General features: G+C 33.6%; 2 protein-coding genes across 3 annotated transcripts; both read left to right on the top strand.

Annotated features, from left to right (window-relative positions):
- Positions 1-308: 308 nt before the first annotated feature.
- Positions 309-6,251, top strand: LOC141683864 (uncharacterized). Of its 2 annotated transcripts, none has more exons than XM_074488656.1 (12): positions 309-400; positions 1,080-1,180; positions 1,263-1,310; positions 1,544-1,585; positions 2,180-2,299; positions 2,456-2,601; positions 2,672-2,819; positions 2,920-3,003; positions 3,194-3,309; positions 3,434-3,492; positions 4,259-4,367; positions 5,887-6,251. In XM_074488656.1, exons 2-12 carry the CDS (start codon positions 1,096-1,098, stop codon positions 6,112-6,114), a joined length of 1,185 nt encoding a protein of 394 aa, XP_074344757.1. In that variant the 5' UTR covers positions 309-400; positions 1,080-1,095; the 3' UTR covers positions 6,115-6,251. The 2 variants fall into 2 exon arrangements, with proteins under 2 accessions (XP_074344757.1, XP_074344758.1); XM_074488657.1 differs by having other exon boundaries at positions 1,014-1,180.
- Positions 6,252-9,974: 3,723 nt separating this feature from the next.
- On the top strand, positions 9,975-11,706 carry LOC141686861 (phospholipase A1-Ibeta2, chloroplastic-like). Its single transcript, XM_074491954.1, has one exon. The coding sequence runs from the start codon at positions 10,067-10,069 to the stop codon at positions 11,651-11,653; it is 1,587 nt and encodes a 528-aa protein (XP_074348055.1). The 5' UTR covers positions 9,975-10,066; the 3' UTR covers positions 11,654-11,706.
- Positions 11,707-16,179: the final 4,473 nt, after the last annotated feature.

The following is a 16,179-nucleotide window of genomic DNA, read 5'->3' as shown; positions in this document are numbered from 1 at the left end:
ATACAGAAAAAAAATATAAGACCACACAAGATTGTAAGCCCCGTTCAGTTAATCCATAATGGGACCACGTGAATAACTGTGTTATTAGCCAAATTTACTCGTGTAAACATCTCAAGGCTCCACCTCGTCTCGGCCCAATCTCGTAAGATTTAGATATCCACATCAAGTTTTACCCGTTTCCGGGCCTGCATCTCTGCAGACAAGGGCTCGGGGACTTTCCTGGGCCGGACTAATAAATCAGCCCAAGCCCAATCACGTCATCTTATGGTCCATATCGAAAGATACTTCACCAATCAATTTAAACTCGAAAACTTCTTTATAACTTTCGATGCGGTAACAACTAAAAGCAACAAATATATACACACGGTCTCGCTGTGTTCTCTCCTCCACTGGTGTAGAGGTACGTTTATTTACGAAATCTCGATAAATTAATAATCTCGTCAAATTAATAATTCGAATAAATTATTCTCGTTATGTTGTTATATTTTTAATCTCAATAGATAGATTGTGTTTTTGAGTTTAGGATATTCATTTATCGAGGTTTAATTGTACGTGTTGTATCAAAATTGTGTGAATTTGTTTTATGAGTGCTTGCTTGCTAGTGAAAAACTATATATGTGTGTATGTATATACTCTGTGAGCTTGATTAGGTGTTAATTCAACTTCAATTTGATAGATGAAGCATCTATAGCTATAAAAAAACTGTATATATATGTATATACATACTCTATGAGGCTGATGAGGTGCTAATTTAACTTCAATTTGATAGACGGAGCACATATGTATGCGAAAATGATGTATCTACGTGTATTAGTTTTAATCAAAGGTTTAAGGTGTTAAACAATGAACTTTTTCGAGATTAGGTTTACTTGTTTGTTATTCGTTAACGATGTTATATTCGTATTTTATGTAGAATCATAAACAATTTTTTTAGGTTTTTTAGTAGTTTTATTGTTCTGTTAGGTATTTAGTTACGGTTGTTAGTTTAATCGTGTTAGGCTGGAATTACGCAGGAAAGCAATTTTACTGAAGGGGTTTATACTACAAATCGTAAATTAAACACTAGGCTGTTGTTGCAGAAGTAAACAGGAGATCATGAGTACTCATAATGAGGATGATCAGGGGGAGATTTTTCTTGATGAAAACGATATTATCGAAGAATTCACCGTTGATGAAGAAGGTATTGCTCTCGTTTGGTTATCAATATACAGTATGTTATAGAAGTGTGTTATCTTATTTTGATGATTTGATTGTTGCTTCAGATCTTCCTGATGCAGACGAGGATGCAGGTTCTGATGCTGAAGTCTTTGGTACATCGCAGATTATGTTCATCGCTTCATTTTTTCGCATAATAGTTTGAAATTTAGAATCACCATGTATTTTTATATATATATATATACTGGTTTTTCAAACTGATTAGCATGTTAAAATGTATGCTGGGCCATGATACATAAAAATGAGTCTGTTTTTTTTCTGTCAGTAGTTCCTGTCATCATTAAATGTTTATATACTTAAGTCTTATGTGATTGTCTTCTAATTTCAGATGAAGCAGATGATTCCATACATATATTCACGGGACATACTGGTAAGTTTTGTGGTACTTCATGCACATTCTTAACTAGAAATGGAACAGTATATTGTTATTGTGTGGAGTGAGAGAAATAGAGAACTGCTGATGATTCAACCATCTTTCCGGACAACAAGTTCATAGAATTTCAAGTTGGTTCAACCCTTAGTTTTTTATTTTGTAGAAAGAGTTGTACTCATTGTGTTCTTGATTGCCTCAGTGTCAAATATCCTAGTTCTGTATACAACAAGCAATGATCTACCTCAATATTGGATGTAGGATGTGTGTCATGGCCTGCTATTGATATAACATTTATGTGTTGTATGTGCTTCATATTGCATTTATCACATTGATAGTTTGAGACAGATTTCCAGATGGTTGAAAGACTAAGATTTAATCTCAAGCTTTATACATTGTAAATTGTAAAAATACAAGCTATTTTTATTATTTGAATTTTTTATCGTATTTAAAAAAATTGCAGCATGAATTTTTTTTTTGTTTGAATGACTTCTGTTTTCCGTCTATCAGTTCTTCGGTCAACTATACAATTTTAAAGGTTGCTATCCCCAGTTAATACTAAAGCTGACTAGCATATTATTGTCCTGCTGGTAGGTGAATTATACACAGTTGCTTGCAGCCCAACAGATAATACACTAGTGGCAACAGGCGGTGGAGATGATAAAGGATTTTTTTGGAGGATTGGTCAAGGAGATTGGGCAGTTGAGTTACAAGGTATGCAGTGAACCCCTGAGACATAGTAAATTTGATATATATAATTTTTGCTCACCAATGTATCACCTTGAACTAAATTTCTCTCTATCTCAGCACATTTTGAGGTAGATTTTTTTTAATTGAATTACGTTTCAGCTCATATGATATCTTGTGCAGGTCACAAAGATTCTGTTTCAAGTTTGGCCTTCAGTACTGATGGACAGCTTCTTGCATCCGGAAGCCTTGATGGGACTATCCAAGTATGGGATGTAGCATCCAGTAACCTTAAGTGCACACTTGATGGTCCAGGAGGCGGCATTGAGGTAAAAGTCTTTTATATTGTCCTGTTCAGTGTGCAAAAAGGTTTATGCAAGGGCTGACGGTATTAATCAGTGGGTCAGGTGGCATCCCAGAGGACACTTGATTATGGCTGGTTCGGAGGATTCAACTGTTTGGTTATGGAATGCTGATAAGAATGCATATCTTAGTATGTTTTCAGGTCACAGCAGTAGTGTGACTTGTGGGGAGTTCACGCCTGATGGTAATTAACTTTTTATCAGTTAGATTATTAGATATGTTACATAGTTTTTTTTCGCAATTGCATTTTTGAGGTCCCTTTGTATTGCACTTCTTTGCTTTAGGTAAAATTATCTGCACGGGGTCTGACGATGCAACTTTGAGGATCTGGAACCCAAAAGATGGGAAGAACATCCATGTCGTTGAAGGTGAGTGTATAATAAAAATCAATTGTAATAGCATAATATGATATGTCTTGCGGGGACAATTGTCGATATTATTATGGCTTCTGCGTTCTCATTATTCCTGCAACAACTCTGTCTTCGACTTTTGCTAGTTTGTTTTTAGGATTAAATTTGAAGTTATTGAGTGGGTGTTATTGTCTTGATATATCTCAAGGTTATCCGTATCACACTGATGGAGTAACCTGTTTGGCAATCAGCGCTGACTCAACTCTGGCTCTTACTGGCTCAAAAGACAATTCTGTTCACATTGTAAATATAACAACCGGCAAGGTATGAAAAAGCACCCACTCCTGAGTACTCTTTATACCTCGCAAATTCTTTTCAGTTGGCAGACCTGCCTTCTAGATATCTCACTTCCAATATCTCTTTACTTAAAGTTTGTGTTGCGTGTCAGGTTGTTAGCTCTCTGAATGCTCATACAGATTCTGTTGAATGTGTTGGATTTGCAGCAAGGTATTAGTAATTGCTCTTTCCTATATATGGTACAAATGCATGTGTTGTATGAATCCAAATGATGAAGTGACTGTTAAAACCGCGAACGCGTGTCCCTTGTTTACGCTACACAGTTGTCAAATATATAAAGATGATTGGGAAGATGTTTAAAGATAACTTAAGATTATATTCGTAGGTTTAGTTTATAAATGAGGAGAGAAGATTGAGTGATAGTAAACATTTCATGGTTTGAATTATTATTGTTGTACTGTTATTGTAACTATTGATGAAAGTTGTGAATATACAAAAAATAAATAAATTAACATGCATATTAATAGATAGTTTTTTTTTGTATGTCAAGATATTTAGGCTACTTACCAGTTACCACTAATACAATTATCAATTATGAAAACGATAAGATAGGATATTCAGAAGTAATATCTTGCAGGGTGCAGGATTTGGCTTGATATATCTTCCAGTGATATACGATATCAATCCTTTTAGACAAAATTGACAATAAGAGATTTCATATGATTAATTTGTTTGATGTGATTGTTTTTTTAATGATCAGTGAGATTTTGTTTGGTGCTCAAGTTCTTTTGTGGTTAAGCAAATACTTAGTCAAATGTAGGCAACAACTTGAGAGCTTTCATAACATGCTACAGTGGTGGACTCTCATTCTTAGTTAGTAGATACAGTATCCTATTTTTGAATAGCTATGATCCATCTTGAACTGCTATTAGCACTAATATTGTTCTTCATCTTGTTTATGAAACCCGGTATATAGTTCTCAACTGGATCGCAGCTCTTTGTGGGCTGCAACTGGAAGCATGGATCACAAGCTCATCATTTGGGATATACAGCACTCATTACCAAGATGCACTTGCGAACACGAGGTATGCTGCACCTTTAAAATTGAAATTATCTTGCGAGGAAAGAAAAGTAGACAAGAATTTATAAACTTGGAAAAAAGATAATTTTAGTATTTTCTTTGTTCAAGTTAAAGATAATAAAGAAAAATAATTTTTTTTTACTATAAATCATCACAAACTTTTCAAATAGATCTCTAATAATGGTGTCCTTGCAGTACTCAAATGTGGTTGAGTAATCTCATTATAGGAAATGCATGCTACCATATATTGTAAATTCGAAAGTTGAAGAAATGCGTATATGTTGATTTGGAACTGAGGCCTCAGTACTATAATGTGAAGACTTCTATACTTAATAGTCTGAGATATGTATCGATTACGCCAGGAATATGAAGAACCAATTCCAGTCGGATTATTTCTTGAAATTTAAATTGGCGATGAAGATTAGATAGCATCAAATATACTTACTAAACTAAGAAAACAAATGTATAAAGCAGTACACTTCCAGATCTAATATGAATTAATTCCTCCTTGCTTCTTTGAAGACACAAGTTATAAGATTTACTTCTGACAGATTATAATGACCAACAATTTTCCCGTAACGCCACTCTCATTATCAATCACAACAGTTGCCAACAAGCAAGCATTGAGGATTGTGAGTCTCACGGTCTACATATTAATGACCCACTCCAATGCCAGAAATGCATCATTCACTAGTTTGACAACTCCATAGATCTCGCTCTAGAATATTTTGAGTCAAAAAGAATTTCAAGTCATGTTCCTCTATTTATACAACACAAAAACGAGCCTTATATAAGTCAAATCCATAATATATACAGAATGGTAAAGTTCTAAACCATCTGATTGGACCTTCTGTCATTCTGCAAAATGGAATTACAGTTTATGTTTAATTGTTTCTGGTTTACTAGAATGTCTGTTCCACTTTCTAGAATAGGGGTTCTGCTTCTCCAAGGATGTAATGTGATTTCCCATGGATGGATGGAACGTTCTTGATAATATTCGTGTCTTAGTTTTTAATAGCCATTCAAATTTTTGAATGGTCGCTTGGCAAAAATAATGCAATGGTCACTATGCTTTCAGGAAGTTGACATTTTAGCTCTTTTCATTCTTTTGCTGCATACACATTAAATTTTTTTCCATCATTATGTCCAAATCTTCGATCTTCAGAAGTTTACCGACAATTTGGTTTGCTATTAATACTGACAAAAGGATTACTATGAACATAACTCAAAAAAGGTATGTATATATTATGTACCGGATGCTTATATCTTAAAGGCAGTCTTAAATTACTAAAAAGAGCAAGTAGAGTTGATTACTACATTTAAACCTCGATATACGATTTCTCTTGGAGTCCTGAGACTGGAGAATTTTATTCATTTTTCCAGGTGAAACAGACACTGTATCTATTGTATAACTGAGAAAACACGAATTCATTTCTCTAGGGTCTACAGTATGTGTTCAAATGTAAACTGATATTACTTTGTTTCTATTGTTGGCTAATTTGTACAAAATTCATTGGTGACAGGATGGCGTAACATGCTTGGCATGGTTAGGTGCATCAAGGTACATTGCAAGCGGCTGTGTTGATGGAAAAGTTCGGATATGGGATAGTCTATCCGGAGATTGTGTGAGAACCTTAACTGGGCACTCTGATCCCATCCAGTCCCTTGCGGTTTCCTCTGATCTGCGGTTCATTGTATCAGTTTCCATTGATGGGACCAGCAGAGCGTTTGAAAATTCATTAGGCATATGAAAAATTTAAGTGCAGTCATCGACTGTGTTGTTTCCTTGAATCTGGACTTCTGAGCTGTTTGATCACCTTTTCATGTAGTCATTGTGAAAGAGAGTTCAGAACTTCAAATTATAAAAAGTTTGCAGATGTTTTGAACAGGAGCTTCTGAGTTATGGCTAGTTTCCGTTTCTTAATATATACTCCCTCCGTCCCTCCCAATTGTTATCGTTTCTGGGAGAGTGTCTGGCACGCATTTTAAGATAAAGAAAAAGTATAGTTCGTTAACTTTTTTTTAAAATTTTATTTTTCTGAATAAAAGTTTTAACTTTCTATTTTTATTCAGAAAAAGAAATTTTTTTAAAAAAAATATAGAACTATACTTTCGATAAACCTTAAAATGCGTGCCGGACACTCTCCCAGAAACGATAACAATTGGGAGGGACTGAGGGAGTAGTTATTTCTAGTTATTTTTACCAATCCCCCCGTTTACTATATTCTTGTAGGGACTTTGATGAAATTTTGATCTGCCGTTCTCCGAGTTAATTATTTTTAACCAAGTCCTCCGTTTGATGAAATTTTGATCTGTCGTTCTCCAAGCTCGTTATTTTTTTACCAATTCCTCCGTTCGCCATCATCTGATAAACACTTGAATGAATTTCCGATCTGTCGTTCTCCAAAACAATGCTGCATTTTCTCTTCAATGTACTGTTCCGCGTATTATGATAACTCAAAGATGAATTCTATTTCGTTTTATTACAACTTGATATAGATTACATTCACAATGCAGCCTGTACTACAGTAGTGTCAAAGTGACAGGATCATTATGTAATCGTTTCCTTGATCAGCTTATGATGTTATTAAGAATATAAAACATGGCAATATAAATTAATCATAGCATAGCTTCTGAGCCTCAACTAAACGAGGTATTTATAAATTAAAATGCGTTACACGACTTGTTTACTATATTAGCATGATTTTATAATCTATTGGTGCTCAAAATTTTAAAATGAGCCAAAGTTCGTTTACTTTTTTTTGCGTGTATATCACTGACTGACTGTATTGTACACGCGTGCCACGTGGCCAGCTTTAGTGCCTTTTTTCGTAGTGTCATACTGCTGGTTTCATACCATCACAAAAATGACATAATTATGTTTTCATTTTAAATTTTTCATTAATAAGCAAATTTGTGTAATGCTGAAAAATCTGAGTTTAAACTATTTTTTTAAAAGTTTTATATATCTTGTTATATGTTTTAACAGGTCTCATATGAGCATGAATTAAACCTAGAACGATAACTGATAAATCTCTCATCGTGCTAACATAGATTCCCTCCGTCTCACTCATTTTTACGGTTTTTTCTCATTCTGAATACATATTTTAAGGCTATTATAAACTACAAATCTACATTTTATTTTAAAAATTTTATTTTTTTTATAAAAAATTTAAACATCATATTTATGTTTAGAAGAATTTTTTTTAGGAAACAAAATTTTATAAAAGTTTCAAAATACGTGTATGCGGAGCCCGTAAGGAACCTCGAAGGGCGGCGAGAGTAATTAATTTTGATTATAATTATTCATACATTTTTTTTGTTATCTTATGCAGTGATTGTTGTATTGTTGAAAACACATTCAAGCTCATAACAAATTTGTCAGCAGGGCTACGACTTTTAGCATGAAGTTGCTTGCATAACAAACTGTATACAGAAAAAACGTCCCAAATATGATTATTTGGTGTTAAATGACCCTCAATATTACTTTTTAAATTATTGGCCCAAATATCACTTCAAAACGGTGGTGCGTGTTCTGTTTTGAAAAAGTGTTAAAAACGCAACTGCGTCTTCTGTTTAACTTTTTTTTTGAAATTTTTAAAGAGCCAAAACGGAAGTTCAAGTTGTGTTTTGAGATACAAAACGCAAGTTAAGATATTGTTTTGAGGTGCTAACTTCAAAAACGCACTTTCAAGTTACGTTTTTGCACTACCTTAACATTAATTGAAGTTGCGTTTTCAGTTTTTTTTTTTGAAAAAAAAAATCAAAACGGAACACGCAACTCCGTTTTTCATTAAAAAAATAAAACATGACACAAAACTCGTTTTAAAGTGACATTTGGGACTATCTTTTAATAAAGTGACATTAAGAATCATTTTATTCCAAAAAGTGATATTTGGGGTCAACACCCTGTGTATATACAGTACATCGAAATCATGTTACATGATGAGATATATTCATGTACATTTACAAAGAAAAATAATTCTCCGTTAACTACTAAATGATGTTGAGATATTGCCAGATCTCCGAGGCTGATAGCTGCGTGATACTAGGAACAATTAGGTAACAAGTTGAAAAAAAAAACATATCGTGTTAGATTTGTTATAGACTTAAAGAATGGACTCATTAGTTTTTGCTTTTGGTAGATGTGAAAGTTCATGTTTACGCATGTATCATGTCAACGACTTTCTATCATTTATGATTTTATAACCTTAAGATCTTCGTGTTATTTCAATGTAAATTCTCACTTAAGGCCATATCTTTAGAACAAGGGTTAATAGGAATGTGATTGCATCCAAAAAAGTCAAGTAGGTAATTAATTGTAAATTTGACTTAAAATAGTTATCAATTAACTTAATTGATCATTATGTTGAAATCGAAAATTGAAATTAGACGAAATTGAAAAATGATGACACGAGAGGGTATAGCTCGTTTTGAAATTCAGGTCCCGTTTGGTATTGTTATTGCAGACAGCTGTAACAGTTTTTTGCTGAAAATCTGTGAGAAAGGTATTTGGTAAATTCTAAAAGCTGCTGTCTGGGAAAACGTTTTTGGTCTAAAAACTGCTGTTAGCAAAAGCATGTCCTCCATGTTTTTGGAAAAATCTGTTTTCAGCTTTTACAAAAATTAGCTATCAGTTTCATCAAAATATGCATAACTTAAAAAATTACCAAACAGTCATTTAATTTTTCTGACTGCGCAATTTTCACCGACACTTTTCCTCACAGCACAACACTTTTCACAGCACTCCCAAACGGAGTCTCGGTATGGTTATTAAAACTTGTTATTTGACTCACGGAGACCTGATAAAATTTTAGAATGATCAAATTAAGTTAATTGATTTCACTTTGAATCAAATTTGCAATAAGTGGCCTACTTGAATTTTTTACACGCAGTGGATCCCTTACTTAATATTTAACTCTTTTAAGATTCAGTAACTTATAATTCAAAATGTGATCTAGTAAGTAGTAAGTCTCGGAGCGAGAATTGGACATAGACTGTGAAATAAGTAAGAATCGGACCCACAGCCTCAGACAACCCGAAATGAATCCGTAATCATCCCTTTCTTTTCATTTGGAAGGGTGAATAATTATGAAGTATGCAGTAGTTTTTATAATTTGTTGCTATTAACATAATAGGCAACTGTTCAGGAGTTTTTTTACATGTTTGACACGCATTTTAAGACAAGTATAAAGTATATTTCCGTAATTTATTTTTAAAATTTTCTTTTTTTAAATAAAAATTTGAACATTATATTTATATTTAGAAAGGAAAAAATTTTAAAAAAAAATATGCAACTATATTTAATAAGAGTATTAAAATACTGCCGAGCCCCGTCCCTGTGTAAAGAATTGAGGGGACGGAGGGAGTAAGCAATAGTAAAAAATGTAACCGTGTTAAAAATGTAACCGTGTTATGTGTGTTAGCATGTACACTTTCCTTTAAACTTGGAGTTTACTCCACTTAAGATATGAACACTAGCTTCTATATATGTACAATCAACCACACTTGCCAGCTCAAACTTCAACTAGCTAGCACACCAGATCTCTCTCTCTCTCTGTGTGTCTGTGTGTGTTTACTCTAGCTCTCTCCACTCTATCTCCCATCTCTCTCTCTCTATATATATATATATATCCCTCCCTCTCTTCCTCTCACTCTCCCTCCCTCTCTCTCTCCCCACCGTATGAAATAGTCTCTCTCGAAATGACAATCGGTCTAACACTTCCCCCACAAAATCTAATCATGTTCCAAACTAGACGTGCGAGTTTCAAGCACCGAAACTCGCACCTTAAACCCCCAGCCAGGACTACTTCCAATGTCTCCACAACAACTGTCACACATAAACATTTATCGAACCTCGATAAGCTTCTCGGGAAAAAACACGACCACTACACGAACACGACTCACGAAGACAGTAACACTTTGATCGCACCCGAAAAAAAGAAAAGGAAATGTATTCTGAAATCTCTTAATTTGTCGAGATTATGGACCGATTCTAAGGTGGCGGCTGAGGAAGTATGTCCTCTGCAGCTTAATCGTCTTCAGAGATTGTTGTCGAATTCGGGACAATATTCTCCGAGGAATGTTTTAGGAAGTCGGTGGAGGCAGTACCATGGTTGTAACGATTGGGAGGGTTTGCTTGATCCGCTTGACCAGAATCTTCGTCGAGAAATGGTTAGGTACGGTGATTTTATTCATGCCGCGTATCATTGTTTTAATTCGAATCCTGCCACGTCAGCTGATGAAATTCCAGCTGTGCGCCACGTGGAGCTTTCTGACAAGTCATACAAGGTGACGAAGAATCTTTATGCCACGGCATCAGTAGGGTTGCCGAAATGGGTTGACAACGTGGCACCGGATCTCGGGTGGATGACACAGAGATCCAGCTGTATTGGATACGTGGCAGTTTGTGACGACAAGAGGGAAATTGCGAGGATGGGGAGGAGAGATATTGTTGTCGCACTTCGTGGGACTGCCACGTGTCTAGAATGGGCTGAGAACATGAGAGACTTGCTTGTTAAAATGCCAGGTCAGAGTGATCATCAAGCCAAAACTAAGTCAAACCCTAAAGTTGAATGTGGCTTCCTAAGCCTTTTCAAAACCTGTGGGGCCCACATACCAAGTCTATCGGATTCGGTAGTTGGTGAAATTCGAAGACTTGTCGAAATGTACAAAGGTGAAACCTTAAGCATAACTATCACCGGCCACAGTCTCGGAGCCGCAATGGCCTTACTCGTGGCCGATGAATTGAGTACATCCGTACCAAATGCACCACCGATGGCAGTATTCTCCTTCGGTGGTCCTCGGGTAGGAAACCGAGGATTCACCAACAGCTTAGAAGCCAAAAATGTCAAAGTGTTACGAATAGTGAACTCACAAGACGTGATCACGAAAGTCCCCGGAATGTTTGTTAGCGAAGGACTGGATAAAAAACTTAGAGAGTCAGGCGCTTGCGGTATGCTCAATGTGCTCGACAACAACATGCCATGGGCTTATTCGCACGTCGGTACCGAACTCCGACTCGAAACGAAGATGTCACCGTTCTTGAAACCCGACGCCGATGTCGCCTGTTGCCATGATCTCGAAGCGTACTTGCACTTGGTAGATGGCTTCTTGTCATCAAAATGTCCGTTTAGATCGGATGCAAAGAGAAGTTTAGTGAAGTTGTTAGATGAACAGAACTCAAATGTGAAAAGATTGTATACAAACAAGGTGAAAACCTTGAGTTTGAATCCTCGACGAGAGTTGTTGCGCATGTCTAGTGTATTAGCAAGTCCCACCTCTTCTTAGATTCAAAAACAATCTTCGATGTTGTACATATATACACATATTGTAAAGTTCTAGCTAGATTTTTAAGGGATGAATCAAATGTTTGTTTCTTATTATGGCGCTTCTGCTCTTGTGTTGGTGAAATTACATCAAATACGCTAATTAAATCATTTCAAACTGCCACATCAACCGGAACACATCATTTTATAATAATTTTTTATACAATTTTTTGTAGCTCTAGCACTACAATGAAATGACATGTTCTCTAGCTTGAGGAGCACATCAAATTAACCAACTCATACAAGTAGGGACGGATCGAGAAACCGGAGTCTGAGGTGGCGGAATTTTTTCCGGAGTAACTAATAAATATTTTTAATTTATTATATTAAATAAATTAATAAATATTAAATTTAACAATTTCAATGTACAAAATGTACTTGAATTCGTGTATCTAAATTCATAACTACTGTAAATATCATTAATATTAGAAAAAAATTTATAAAATTTATATATTTTTAAGGAGGCGAAAATTGAAAATATTTTTTTTTTACTATTAAATAAATAAATATGTAATTTTTTTTTCATAAATTTTAATACTAATTTAATAATTATACCGGAGTTTGGGGTGACGGCCGCTTACGTCCCTGCCCGTGCCGACCAGAGGTGTTATGAGAGGTGTTAATGCAAAGTGGCGAAATGGATTAGCATCACCAGGGTGACTAACATCGCAAAATTTACACCGATTTATATTTTCACCTGATCACCTAATTTTATTAACATAAATTTATATTATACTATAATAGCTGAAATATAGATAATTTGGTTCAACGGTTTGGTTCAACGATAATTCCCTAATTTTGATTATTACAAAAATAGATAAATAGTGTTATATATATAATAAACTACTAAATTATTAAACTGCTACTAAATATAATATACTTATCCTACTAAATTACAAATACAACTTATCCTATTATTAAAAGATATAAATAATAGTGTTATATATCTACTAAACTACTAAATTGTTAAACTACTAGAAATAGTCTATTTATTCTACTAAATTACGACCACATGTTATTCTATTATTTTTATTATAAATTTATAATCATTATATATTTATATAAATATTTTAAAAATATAATAATACTGGATAAATAAAAATTTAAAATATTAATAGGAACCCTACATCGTCCACGGAATTTATGCTAGTAAGATTTAAGTTTTGAGATGTTGATGGGTTCAGTAAAATGTACTCCCTCCGTCCCTCCCAAATGTTTACATTTGGGTGGGGCGCGGAGTTTAAGAAAAATGATAAAGTAGTGGAGAAAAGTTGAAAAAATGAGTAAAGTAGTGGGACCGATTAATATTATATGTATAAAGTGGTTATAGTGGAGGAAAGTAGTGGATGTAGTTAATTTAAAAATTATAAAAACTTTACTATTTTTGGAAAGTTTTGAAATGTAAACAATTGGATGGGACATCCCAAAAAGGAAAGTGTAAACAAATGGGAGGGACAGAGGGAGTAGTTTACTATGAGGTCACTCTGGCTCTTTATTGTAGTCAGCTTAAGGGCGCTGATAATTCACATTCAACGATTGTTAACAAATATTTTGAAAAAATTTGCACACTTACTGATTGTTGATAATTTTATAGGATAAAATTTTGACTAATAGGAATATTCTTAAAAGTAAAAGGTGAGCAGCGATAAAATAATGTGATCTCTGCATTCACAATAATTTTCCGTGTTAAATTAATGGGTGAAGACCATTTTAAAATATTAACTAGGTAGCCTGCATTCTTTGTTTCACCTAATTTTGATTATTTATGCCATCACTTTTCACATGTAATTGTCAACCGATCAACATGGCCAAATTTTAACAACCTCTTTGTAAACGTCAATGCGCAATTTTATGGTAACGGTTGCAGATTGTGACAACCATTAGTCCATTACAAATCATGCATAGGTCATCTTCAACCTTCAACAGTTGTGATCCAGAAATCTAACTTTGGATCACGGATTACCAATTGATTCAAATATTGATCCAAATTTTTGACTAACACCAACAGTGTGATACTGGATCCAAATACTTAATTCAAATTACTTTTTACATATAATAATATATAAATATCATATTAAGCAATTTTATCTTAAATTTATCGTTTAATCATTATTAACAATTTATATAACATTTCATAAATTAATTAAATCAAAAAAAATTAATACACATAAAAATATTAAAATTGTGCACTTAATTTATGTATTTCTAAGTGCAATATGTGCCTCTTTATTTTTTATTTTTCTATAGCGGTTCAGAAATTTTTGAAATCGAGTATTCCACAAATTCTTGAATTCTAGCATTGTTTTCGAGTCATTTTGTGTGTTGTAATTTCTTTTATGCATTTTATGTACTTCTTATTTTATGCATTGTACTTCTATTTAAATTTTAATGAAATTATGTTTTCTCATTATTTTAAAGATAAATTTTGTTAATTATTAATTATATTTTGTTATTAATTATATAATTAAAAAATCAAAAATCAATTTAAAATCTCATAAACTACAAATAACAAAACCATTATTTTATATTAAATCAAGTGATCCAAATTTGGATCAGTGAACAGTAGTGATCCTCACTGATCCAAATTTGGATCACTGATGAAATAAAATTTGGGATAATCTGCTCCAAATTTGGATCTTTGGATCACTGTTGGATTTGCCCTATTGGATTTGCCCTAAGCCATCTTATGTAATTGGTCGGTGTTAGGTCAACTCAAGTGGCCCATAGGTGATCTCAATATACAAATTTTAAATTATAAAAACTTTACTATTTTTGGGAAATTTTGAAATGTAAATAATTGGGAGCGACATACAAAAAGGAAAGTGTAAACAAATGGGAGGGACAAAGAAAGTATTAGTTTCAACATATATGGTACATTCGATATAGTACTATTATCGAAGAAAGTGGATTGTGATCCTTTTACGAGTATGTCAATTTTATACTTAGATGTAGATTTTTGGCGAGCATGTCAATTTTATACTTAAATGCAGGTCGCTCATGTGATGATACCTAACAACTACCCCTTCGTCCCTTTCGATTGTTTATATTTTTTAGAGAGTGTCCGACATGTATTTTAAGATACATATAAAATATAGTTCTGTAATTTTTTTTTACAATTTTGTTTTCCTGAATAAAAATTAAAACATTCAACTTTTATTCAGAAAAAGAAAAAATTGTAAAAATAAATTACATAACTATACTTTTTATACACCATAAAATGCGTGCCGAACACTTTTTCAGAAATATAAATAATTGAAAGAGACTGGGGGAGTATTAATTTAGCACCTCATGTCATCTCACTCAACAACCTGGTTGATATGTAATAAGGGTAACACGTCATGTCTTGTCACCGCTCATAACAACTTTTGTAGCTCAAATACGGATTTGGCCTAAACTAAAGTAAGAAAAAAAGAACAAATATAAAATACATGTTGCGAGTCTCTTAATTGTAACTAGTAATTGATTATTGTTTCCTAATTCCATTAACAAACTGGTTCATCATGCATAAAGTCAATTGCCCTATTTGACCGGATTAGGAAATTGTTAGAGTCTGGTGACACTCTCATCTAGTTGACCATGTCAACGTCAGTATTGTACGTCTGTACGTACGGTCACTTTATCTTTTACTCCCTCCGTCCCATTTTATATGAACCACTTTTTTTTAATGACGTCTAAAAAAAATGGACCTCAATACATTCATTTAAGATTCTTACAATTCCACGTTTATATAATACACTTATTTTAACCTCCACTATCTTTTTTTTGTGGTCTACATTGAATCCTATCATAATTCTTTTTATAAACGTGCAAGTTGTCAAAGTGACCCATACAATTCGGGACGGAGGTAGTAAAAATTAACGAGTATCCAACATTTTTCTGTCACCTAATTTTGATTAAAGGGTGATCAAGGTCATCCGAATTTGACAACATATCATATCGCGATACGTTTAAAAATGATATCGGAAATTTATATTAAAAACTCTATTTTACATGTATTTCACGTAAATTATCCTGATACGATATTATGTAATAATTATTAGAAAATGTTAGAGGTACGAAATGAGATAATAAAATAGTTACAAATGTCACATGTCACATGTTTGTTGGTTAAATATAAATGGACCCCTACATTTATATTAATATTACCAGTTAAAATATTTTATTATGCCACATCACCCATGCCATGTTATTTTGTCACAATTTTTTATAACTTTTTTTTGCCTCTAGCGTTACTCATAATTATTTACCAGTAAACCGGAACCCCTATTAATTAATTATGCTTGTTTATACATGTAATTGTCAATTGATCAATTTAGCCAATCTTAACCACCTCTTTGTAAACGTCAATACGCTTTTGTGGTGACGGGTGCACACTGTAACAACCATCACAAATCATTAGGGCTGTAATTCGAGTTAGGAGGCTCGCGAGCTCTCCGGCTCGTTTATTTACACGAGTCGGCTCAACTCGACTCGTAAAATTAAACGAGC

This window comes from Apium graveolens, chromosome 9 (assembly GCF_009905375.1).
Source record: "Apium graveolens cultivar Ventura chromosome 9, ASM990537v1, whole genome shotgun sequence".
In the NCBI taxonomy this organism is placed as follows: Eukaryota; Viridiplantae; Streptophyta; class Magnoliopsida; order Apiales; family Apiaceae; genus Apium; species Apium graveolens.
The sequence above is the reverse complement of the archived record's forward strand: the minus strand, read 5'-3'. Positions and strand labels throughout refer to the sequence as shown.

What these genes read in the sequence shown, in the direction of transcription:
- LOC141683864 (XM_074488656.1), top strand. Translation starts at nt 1,096, where the DNA reads ATGAGTACTCATAATGAGGATGATCAGGGGGAGATTTTTCTTGATGAA. An exon ending in TAAATATAACAACCGGCAAG is followed by an intron (nt 3,310 to 3,433) that starts GTATGAAAAAGC and finishes GTTGCGTGTCAG; the next exon opens with GTTGTTAGCTCTCTGAATGC. An exon ending in GATGCACTTGCGAACACGAG is followed by an intron (nt 4,368 to 5,886) that starts GTATGCTGCACC and finishes CATTGGTGACAG; the next exon opens with GATGGCGTAACATGCTTGGC.
- LOC141686861 (XM_074491954.1), top strand. Translation starts at nt 10,067, where the DNA reads ATGACAATCGGTCTAACACTTCCCCCACAAAATCTAATCATGTTCCAA.